The following is a 10,831-nucleotide window of genomic DNA, read 5'->3' as shown; positions in this document are numbered from 1 at the left end:
TCATCTAGTCAGCAGATGTTGACCTAAAGAGCAGAAAAGGATCTGGAAGTCATCCTGTTTTGCCAAGTGTTAACTGGACCCTGGGATATCCAAGAGGTTTTCAGGTGACAGTCTAGGTGGCCAGGGTTTAGGGAAGCATTCAGAGGATTTGGAACAGAAGACCTAGTTCACTGTTCTGTGTAAACTTCCTGAATATGAGCTGTGTTTGTATCAAATTTGTATATGTGTCTGCATGCCTCAGAGTGCTGAACAACCCAAGAGAAAGTCACGGAGGGTGTGGTTCCATGAAGGGAGTGAATAAAACTAAACCACACATCTCAATAGTGGCAAAGGATATTGATCTCAGCCAAGTTCCAGGCACTGTCCTGGGGTCAGAGGCTACCTCTCAAGTGGGCAGAAGACAACTGAAACCTCAAAAGAGACATGAGATAGGGTTGAACACCAGAGGGATGGAAAGGAGTTGGACATCGGATTTATAACAGAAAGAATAGTGCAAGATTCACCCTCCCAGCCCTCACCATAATCACCTCCCCCAGAGTCCCCAAAGACACTGGTTCACTTCCCTGGGCTGGGCTGGAGCTTTTATTTTATGTCACATCTCTTCCCTGCCCATCACTGTTCTCCAGCTTGAAGCTTCCTGGCTTGAGGCGCTCCTTCAGGGTCAGCATTTGCCATCCTTTATGATCTGGATATCCTTTTTGGTTTCTCTGGGATTACAGGAGACAAGAATGAGGATACCTCTGGGAACTATAACATACCCTTCAAGGACCAGGCCCTATCTGTGCAGATACCCTGCTGAACCCACTCCCATATCCTACAGTGTAGGAATATAGGGCAGATCCCAGGGATCTGTGAGTATTTTTATAACCTTTCCTTCTTATATCTTGCCCCTGGGAGATTTCAGCTTCCTGGGATTTCCACCACCTGTGCATGCTGATGACTGCCAAGTCTATCTTCTACCCAGACCTCTGTCCTTCCTGACTATGCAGTTGTCCATTGCACATCTCTGGTATATACCAGAGGTTCAATTGTTCACAAACATTGTATCCTACAAATACTACCTGCACCCTCATAGTTCACATCTTGGCAATTAACACCACCAGCCACCCAAGCCCACGGGTTAGAAGAGCAGCGTGTTGTTCTTGCCTTCTGTTTCCCCTCACCTTTCATGTCCATTTACACACCAAGCCTGAAATTCTGCCATCAATATATCTTTTTGGGGGGTGTATGGGGATTGAACTCAGGGGCACTCGACCACTGAGCCACACCCCCATCCCTATTTTGTATTTAGAGACAAGGTCTCACTGAGTTGCTTAGCATCTTGCCATTGCTGAGGCTGGCTTTGAACTCACAATCCTCCTGCCTCAGCCTCCTGAGCCCCTGGGATTACAGGCGTGTGCTGCTGTTGTGAGTCTAATTTTGATCTTTTTCTAAACTGGACAGTGTTCTGCTGCTTCTTAAAGTTCCTCCAATACAAATTTTCACTTCTGTCTAGAGCTTTGTGGTTTCCAGCCACAAAGAAACTTTCTTTTCTTTCATGAACTCATTTAGCTCTCAAGCTGACTCAGGATTTTATTGGTGAAGAAATGAGACCAAGTAGGTGATCGGTTTTACCAAAGTCATGTTCTAGCCTCTTTCTCACCTCTCTGAATTAATTTTTTGCCCCTCCCCCATTCTCCCTTCACACTCCAATTTGTCCACTTTCTTCAAATACACTTTTTCCCTTCCAGGCCTTCCCCAACTCCCTCTCTTCTATCTGAAATTATCTTCCCTACCTTTTCCTTTTTAGCTTATTTCCACTTATCCCTCAGGGCTGAGCTCAGGTATTACCTCCTCCAGGCAGTCTTCCCTGCCTGTGCCCATTCCTTGTTACCATGGTACCCTGTCTATATGAGCCTTGGGCATTCTGTGGTGCAGTTAGCTGACCATCAACTTGGCTTCCCCCTTAGATTGACTGGATGCTCTAGGAGGCCAGCAGTGCTATCTAACTTACTGTGCTCTGTTCTGTCCTGTGCCTACCACATAGTAAGTATTCTTTATAATTATTGTATTCAATATAATTATTGACTATAGAATGAAAGAACATTCTATAGAATGAGGTGACCTAGCAGTCAAGGGCAGAATAAGAAAAAGAACCCAGGGTTTCTGGCCCCTCTCCTCCACCCCCACCAGCTTCTGGATTTCTGCTTGGAATCATGCCCCCTCTTTCAATTATATTTTGGCTTATTATGTTAAGAGTAAATGTCACTATTCCTCAGGCCAAGCATGTGTGAAGGAAGAAGGAGGTCAATTCTTTTCTCTTTTCAGATTTGTGTGCAGCCAAGATGGGGCCTACCCAAGCAAGCTGAGTTGGGAGGTCTTACATTCGGGTCAAGCAGAGATGACATTCACTGTTGTATGTGACCCCATCAGTGCCACAGACGAGGTTTGGTGTCTGGGAACAATTTGGAGGCTCTGTCATGTGCTCACAGATGGGCTGTGGAGGAGACAGAGGAGACTCAGAATCAGAGACAATAGGGAGGGATATAGGAGCTCTGCTTGGAGCCTGAGAGGCCCCAGGATGGAGCCAAATTCAAGACAGACTGTGTGTAGGTCTAGTGAACATAAAACCAGCCCCTTAGGATCCTGTGGTATATTTGTGTGTGTATACATGACCAGGTACCTGTGGTTGGATGCATACTGAGTATGTTGCTGTGTCTACTGAGGTGTGGGTATCCCAAGTATACTGTGTATTTGTGTGGAGTGAATTTGTGCCCTCAAGTTCTTGGGGACTGGTTAAATTACTCTTCAGAGGATCCAACTAGAACCTCTCTGTTGTCTGATTGAGGACTCCAGGAGACAGAACCCATCATCCTAGGGGGCCCTCTTCCCAGGAGCCCCTGAGCTCACTATAGCCTATCAAGTCCTTGGAAGGAAGGTACACAGTGTGGGAAGATTGGAGAAATGAGGCAGGGCTTGGAGCTTAATTGAGGCTCGATTTGAAAGAGATTCAGACTATATCTGACAGAACCGGGTCAAGATTGGGCCCTAGCACAGGGAGAAGGGAGAATGAGGCAGTGTGGTGCAGCAGTGAAAGCTCGGGCTAAAGCCCTGTATTCTGCCAGACTAGCTGTGTAAACTTGGATGAGCTATTTCCATTGTTGGAGTATTAGTTTCCTCATGTGTAAAAATCAGGAATGTTCCTTGCATAGGACTAATTGAAATTATGTTAAATATTTGGCTTTTTATCTGGCACCAAGTATGTGGAGCTGGGTTCATTCTGATGCACTGACAGGAAGATGCTAAGACTGTTGGATGGGAAGGTGGCTTTGAACTTACTCATTCATCTATTTGAAAGGATTGATTGATGTTCCCAAGGATGCTGTCACCACTGCCTTAGGATCACTGGGGATGTCAGACCCAGAAGCAAGGTGGAATAGGCTTCAGGAGCAACTTGATGTTTGTCTACTCAGAGTGAAGGGATGAATGATGACACCCAGTGGGGAATGACTGGCACTCCATGAGGCCATTCAGTGTGCTAGGGTCACCTCTTTGGCCTGAATCATATGGTCTGTCTGTATTACACAAAGCAGAGAAGATGTTCTGTGCTGCTAAACCTTGGTGGGAGAATCTCACTGAGGGAAGGGGCCTTGGAGACCAGGTTGAGACAGATCCCAAGGGCTTTGATGAAGGGGATAGACTTGCTTAGCCTAGAGGGAATAATGTGGGGATCATGCAGGCTCAGGAGTCCACCCTGACCTCCTTGGGAATCATTGAAGGTATCTAAGCAAGAGTGGAGAATAATTCTGGTGTTCCAGCATGGATGAAAGGACTTCTCTCTGCAGAGGGAAGGCCACAATATCAAGCATCTGCCTTACCATTCTTGAGAAAATGCGCTTTCTTGCTGACACTGGAACCTCTGAAAAACAAATCAGTAAGAATAAGGTAACGTTGGTCCTAGGTCCCAGAACCTGGGATCTGAGGACTGTTTCTCCTTCTCTGGGAGTCCTGACCCCAACACTACCAATCTGGAATTTCTCAAACTAACCCAGAGGATAGGGTTTCCAGAAAGCTGATGTGATCTTGTGTTGTTACATACATAGTGACAGAAAGTCTTGAATCAGGAAGGTAGTCACCAGCATGTTCCTCATTTAGAGTCCACTGAAATTATGGTGTCCCATGTAATAATATCAACAACTCAGTAGTTACTCTGTGCCAGGCATTGAGAATACATGATTTTAACCACTGTTCAGACCTCTTTTGCTGCTCTGAAGAAAGGAGGGAAGAAAGGAGGCAGTGGTGGATGCTGTGGTCTGCTTCCCTGAGCCCATCCATAGGACTGAGGCATCTGACCTTGGGCTCACTATCTAATATGACCTTGCATGTATCTAAGTCCAGCTTTTCTTCTGCTCACTGTTCCTGTAACAGGCTCTGTTTTGGTTCACGCAAAGCCCCTCTCCCTGAAATGTTGCCTACCTCCTTTCTCCTATTGAATCATACCATCCTTTCAAGGCTCAGAAGACTTCCCTGTTGTCCCCCATTGTTTCCTGAGCAGACCTGGACTTGGGCTTTGCCACAAAATCACATGCTACCCCACTCACTGGGTCACCCTGCCTCCCTGTGAACCTTGGGTTCTTTGACTCTGTGGCACCCTGGTCAATTCCCACACCTTCAGTATTCAGAAATTTGACCACTAAAGTGTGCCAGGGGAAGGGAGAGTCCAGAGTTTCTTCCTGGGAAATGTGGGGAAATTTTGCATTCACACCCCAGCTTCATTTGACCTTGATCCAAAGTGCCCCCTTCTCACTCAGTCCATGCAGGATCTGAAATGTGTACAAGGATCCTCTTCAAACACTTTACTGAAACCTTCAGAAAACTGGTGCCAGGCTAGGAGAAAGCAGTCTGGACCCATTTCTCATTGCCACAGTGTGTCCCCATTTGGAGAAGTGGATGAGGAAGTGGCCATGAGTCAATGGCCCTGAAGACCTGCCAGGGCCTGCTTTAAAACATTATGACTTCTGTCCAGTTGGATCCCAACTGGTCTCTCCACCCACCCCCATTTACTTTATTCTCAGTATAACAACTAGAGCAATTCTTTAAAAATACAACTCTCCCTCAAATCCCTTCAGTGCCTCCCAGTTCACTTAGAGGAGAAGCCAAGTTTTCACATTGGCCCAGGCGGCCTTACCCAGTTTAGTTCCTAGTTTGCTTCTTGTCTCTCCTGTTGCTGTGTACCCTGCACTTCACTGCCCTCCAGCCACACTGGCATCCTCACAGTACTTCAAACTCTCCAGGCATGCTTCTACCTCAGGGCCTTTGCATTGGCTATTCCCTCTGCTTGGAACTCCCCAAATAGCCACATGGCTCATTCATCTCCTTTTTTTCTCGGAGAGATCTCCCCTGACTTAAAATTGCAGTCACTTCCTAATCCCTATTACCCAGCTTATATTTTTTCTTTTGGCTTTACCACATTTTAGCCTACTGTTTAACATACATTTACCTATGTTTATTGTCTGTTTTCCTTCTCTACCCATTGGACTTAAGGTCCATCAGGAGTGCTTTGTCTGTTTTTATTAACTGATGTGTTAAAGGGGTCACAGTGCCTTAGCTGTGAAAGTGCTGATGTATTCCAGCCCCAAGGAAGCCCCACTCCAGATATATGTGTCTAGCCCCACATAAGGATTCTCAGGGAAGGGCTCCCAAATGCTCACATGGCTGTTCATAGACTCAAAGCACAGCATGTCATGGCAGAACAGGAGTCAGAATGTCTCTCAGCATCCACCAGCCCTCAGTGAGCATAGTTGCCTATTGGCCCTGAGGACTGACACCCACCTACTCCTACTGCCTCCTCAACCTCTAGTCCAGTAATTGCCCAGTGCAACTATGAACTGGACAACCTCCTACTGTATAGCTGGAGAAATTGAGGCCCCAAATGGAAGGGGACTTTGGCAATTCTAGGCCAAATTTAGAATCTGAACTCGTTTCTTTTCTCCTACTCAGGGGTTTGCCCACCACAGTAGAGGGTGTATATGTAGAAGGAAGGCATATGCAGAGAGCTGAATCCTCACGGTGTGTTCCAGGCCTTTCCTCTACCCACATTCCCAAGCTCTCTGCCAGTACCACCTTGCCCAAAGTCCAGGTTCTACCCACTCACCCGTGTCCAGAGCGAGGAGGGCAACCAAGGCCAGGGTGACCACCCATAGACGGAAGGCCATGCTGATCCTGAGCTGGTGTGGCCCAAGCTAACTGGGGCCTGGGTGGCAAGGAAGGATGGAAACCTGTTTATAGTGCTGATCCCCACCCTTATCTGGGGCCAGTTGGAGACAAGAACGTCACCTCAAGTTAATCCCTGCATCCTGGAACCAGGAAAGGGCTGGTTCAAAGTAAATATTCTGAGTTTCTGGTGACATGGAGCTGTGGCTATGAGAATGGCAGATTTCTGGAGGGAGCAAATGTTTGGATAACTTGCAAAGTAGATTGGAGCAAGGAAAGGGTAGTTGAATTAAAAAGAAAAGGGAAGAGAAAGAACAGAAAAAGCAGCAAGTAGGAGGAGGCAGAGAAAGGGGGCTGGAGTCATGGATACCTTTGTCAGTACCTCCCTGTGACTTAGGAAAGCCATTTTTCTTAACTGGGCCTCAGTTTTTCTGTGCACAAAACAAGAGATGATAATGCTGACTCAGCCTCTCTCCCAGAAGAGCTGTGAAACTGGATTGGTGAGAGCAGATGGGAAACATTTGTTAAGTATGCAGTGAGAGAAATATAAACAAAACTGATTCTTTTTACTTATTTTTTGGTGCCATGAAGTGGGCATGACCAGCAGATAAAATAAAGGCAAAATAAGACTTTTTAAATAGCATGTTTCTCATGCTGCATGTCCTAGCCCCCTGCTCCTGACCCAGAATAAAACATTAGAAGAAAGATACTTTCATGTTTTTCAGGTACTATATGCTCATTTCCATTTTAATAGGTTAAACACAGGATTCTTTTAAAGAAAAAGCAGTATCTAAAACTTCCCCATATCTCTGTAATACATATGAATGAGTACTTTGATTATCTGCCTTCAAAGAATTTCTGACTTATAAAATGAATACAATGAAGCTGGACATGGTGGTGCTGCGTGCCTGTAATCCCAGTGGCTCGGGAGGCTGAGGCAGGAGGATCATGAGTTCAAAGCCAGCTCAGCAAAAGCAAGGCACTTAGCAACTCAGTGAGACCCTGTCTCTAAATAAATACAAAATAGGGCTGGGGATGTGGCTCAGTGGTCAAGTGATTGAACTCAGGGTCACTTGACCACTGAGCCACATCCCCACTATCCTCCCCCCATACCCAAAAAAAAGAATATCTGATTTTCTCTAATTCATTTAGGTCAAGGATTTTGAACTCTATCTGAAGATTTTATTTACCTTTGGAGAATTTAAAAATACAGTTTTACTATGAAATATTTAAATCAATATTTCAATATTGGACTGGGGATATCTTGGTGATAGAATACTTGCCTAGAATAGGTGTTTTTTGTTTGTTTATTTGTGAGGTTTTGGGGGGTTTTTTTGTTTTGCTTTTTTTTTTTTTTGTGCTACTTTGAACTCAGGTTTTTGCACATGCTAGGCAAGTGCTCTGTAATTGAGCTACATCCCTAGTCCAAACATCAGTGATTTTTTTTCCCCCCAGAAAGATTTATTTTGAAAGGTTCCAAGCCTACAGAGAAGTTCTGAGACTAGAACAATGAGTTAATGGGGGGGGGGATTCTTATTTAAGAACAACCCCTTTGGGGGCTCCAGGCAGCCAGTCACCTCTACAGATTCATAGAGGCTCCAGATCTATGCCCAGCCTATGATGAAGTCCCCAGTAGTCCTTGATTTAGCTTCAGAATCCTCCTACCCTTTCTTAAGAACCTATACAGGTACATGGATGTCTCTGAGGCAGGTGGCAGCTACACTTCATTGCTTAACTAGGCAGAGCAAATATTTAATGATGATTTCCTGTCCTAAAACAATATCATCTCATAAAGGGAGAATAAGTTTAAAGGTTATGTAAATTCTGCTGCTATGAGACTCCTTGAGGGTGGGGGGTCCCAGGAGCTTTATGTCTGGCCTCCTGCACCTGCATGAACGCCAGATGAGGACTTTTAGGGCAAACAAATCCAGCCCTTTGTCTTGACTCCATCATCTCCTAATTCATTTTAGTTCTTCCCTCACCCCTGCCTTTGGTACTGGGGATTCAACCCAAAAGGTTTTCCAATTAGCTACGTCCCCAGCCATTTTTATATTTTGAGACAGGGTCTCAGTAAGTTGCTAGGGCTTTGCTAACTTGCTGAGGCTGATCTCCTCCTGCCTCAGTCTCCCAGGTTGCTAGGATTATAGGCCTGCACCACCGCACCTGACCCCTAGTTCATTTTCTTGATCCTCTACCAACCACTCCCAACTACTCTGCACACAGCAACCATGGAAAATTTCTTAAAGAGCAAACTTGACCAAATCCTCCTGCCCCAAATGCTGTATTGGTGTCCACAGCCAATGGGACTCAGCCCACTCTCCTAAGCCTGGTGATCAAGGCCCTTACAGTCTCTCTTTAGTTTTACTTTTGCCCCATCCCACTCTAGACCTGCACTTCTTCCATTCAACTGAACCCTCTGATTCTCTTTCTCATCTGGTAATGCCCTTCTCTATGTCTGTACCCTGGTCCTCTAAGAACCAGCTCAAACATCCCCTCTTCTGGAACCTTCCCTAACTACCCTTTACCAACCTAGGCACAGCCATCATTGACTACCACAAGTGCTGCACTCCCACACTGCTCCTCTGCTCCTCTGTTAGAATCTCTCCCCTGTGCTCTGGTGTGTTTGCTTATCTGCCTTGCTGACAGCTGTGAGCTCTCTGGCAGTGAGGACAATGATTCATTTATCTCTATCTCCCTTGTGCCCAGTCCTGAGCCTGACACACAGTAGGCGTATAAATGTTGAGTGACAGATCCAAAAGGAGGCAGATGACAATGGTCCCAAGGATAGAGGTGGTGGCAGTTCTGGGAAAAGGGCTCTTAAGGGGAAGCATTTGCTGCCCCAATGATCCCCTCTTGCTCTGGGGAAGCCATGAGAATTCAAGAGAGCCCTCTGACACACCCAGACTTCACAGTGCACGGCCTGGGTCAGTGTTTGGTATGTTTCTAGCTAAGGAACAAGAGTGTTTTCCTCCAGTCTGAGCCAACCCCCCAACCCTTTCTATGCTCTCCCCATCCTCTGACTTCTCTGGGATGCAGAGAAGTACAGGGTAAAAGTTCTGGACCAGGAGTGAGGCATTCTGGGTTTAATCATTTGTTCAACAAATATTTATTATCTATATCATGTTCTACACACTGTTTTAGTTATTGGAGATTCAGCTATAAATAAGACACATTCTAGAAGGCTGGCAGACAACAATGAACTACCAAAACACATGACATGTTATGTAGAAGTCGAGTGCCATTAAGGCGAAGAGTGACAAAGGAAGGAGTCTGTTCTTTTCGATAGTAATGTGTAAGCAGAGACAAAAAGAGTTCTGCAGAGATCTGGAAGAAGAACCTGCCAAGCAGAGGAACTGCAAGTGCAAAGGCCCTGAGATGGAACAGGTTTGGCTTGCTCAAGAAGGAAATCCTAAGGAGACCATTATGGCTAGAGTGAAATAAACAAGGAAGTGAGTGGCAAGAGGTGAGAAGAAGCCAGACGTGATGGTGCACACCTGTAATCCCAGTGGTTGGGGAGGCTGAGGCAGAAGAAACACAAGTTCAAACCCCACCTTAACAACTTAGCGAAGGCCTAAGCAACATAGCAAGCCCCTGTCTCAAAATAAAAAATAAAAAGGGCTGCAGATGTGGCTCAGTGGTTAAGTGGACTCAATACCTGGTACAAAAAAAAAAAAAAAAAAAAGTGAGTGGTAGGTCATGCTTAGTTTCCAGCCCCACCACCAACTTCTTGGATGAACTTGCATGCTTTCCACCCCTGATTTTGGCCTATGCATGTTCTCCCATCTGAGAAATAGGCTTGCCAACACATCCCACCACCAGCCTAACTTCCAGGGAAGATGTGAAGGCCTTGGAGAGATGAATGTGAGATGAATTATGTGCAGCCACTATGATACCAAGGAGGGGGCTTATGTGGCAATTCCTGGAAGCAGAACAGAGGCCAAGGCCTATGGAGATGCTAGAATCAACACACAATTAAGACAGATGCCCTGAAAGAGGGCTCCAGCAGAGAGTCTGAGTGATTCTCTATCTCCACCTCTGATCAGAGTAAAGACCAGGCACAGGTGCATTGGCTAGGCCAACATTCCCAGCTTCACCCAGAAGCTTTCATGCCATCTGCTCAGATTTGAACTGGGCCCAGCTCCTCCAGGAGTACTGCCACTCCTTGATGACGGCAAAACTGGATCCATTAGCTGAGTCACAAATCCTGGGGATAGGTGGAAGGTACAACAACTGTGTTTGGCGTAAGGTAGATGAGCTAAGCTCAAGCACAAGTCAGGCCTGCCAGATGTCATGATCAACATGGCCAGCTTGCCCCTGAACCACCTTCCCTGGTCTCCAGCCCACTTCCTACTCCATCCTTCCTCCAGCCTGAAGTGTCCTCACCTGTCCATCTCCCTGCTTTGAGCAGTCGAGGTGTGGGAATTCACTTTAAGAAGGCCTGATCTAGGGGCTGGGGATGTGGCTCAAGTGGTAGCGCTCGCTGGCATGCGTGCCGCCCGGGTTCGATCCTCAGCACCACATACAAACAAAGATGTTGTGTCTGCTGAAAACTAAAAAAATAAATATTAAAAAATCTCTCTCAAAAAAAAAAAAAAAAGCCTGATCTAGACCCAGCCAGCTCCACAGCCTGTCCTGTCCT

The 10,831-nt window shown here is 46.1% G+C and overlaps 1 protein-coding gene across 4 annotated transcripts in view; it reads right to left on the bottom strand.

Moving 5' to 3' along the window:
- Positions 1–317: 317 nt before the first annotated feature.
- The window catches only part of Spink4 (serine peptidase inhibitor Kazal type 4), a 76,943-nt gene continuing 66,429 nt past the window's right edge, over positions 318–10,831 (bottom strand). The window contains exons 1-4 of one of the 4 annotated variants that reach the window (XM_021726923.3): positions 6,134–6,998; positions 3,858–3,898; positions 2,364–2,476; positions 318–707 (exon numbers count right to left, since the gene is read on the bottom strand). In XM_021726923.3, coding sequence (XP_021582598.2) covers positions 662–707; positions 2,364–2,476; positions 3,858–3,898; positions 6,134–6,194 — 261 coding nt within the window. In that variant the 5' untranslated portion in view covers positions 6,195–6,998 and the 3' untranslated portion in view covers positions 318–661. Of the gene's footprint in view, positions 708–2,363; positions 2,477–3,857; positions 10,743–10,831 lie in introns of those variants that run through there. The other 3 variants (XR_013438154.1, XR_013438153.1, XR_013438155.1) reach the window with 3 other exon arrangements.

Source organism: Ictidomys tridecemlineatus, chromosome 4 (genome assembly GCF_052094955.1).
Source record: "Ictidomys tridecemlineatus isolate mIctTri1 chromosome 4, mIctTri1.hap1, whole genome shotgun sequence".
NCBI lineage: Eukaryota > Metazoa > Chordata > Mammalia > Rodentia > Sciuridae > Ictidomys > Ictidomys tridecemlineatus.
Note: the sequence above shows the minus strand (reverse complement) of the source record. Positions and strands in the feature narration are given on the sequence as shown.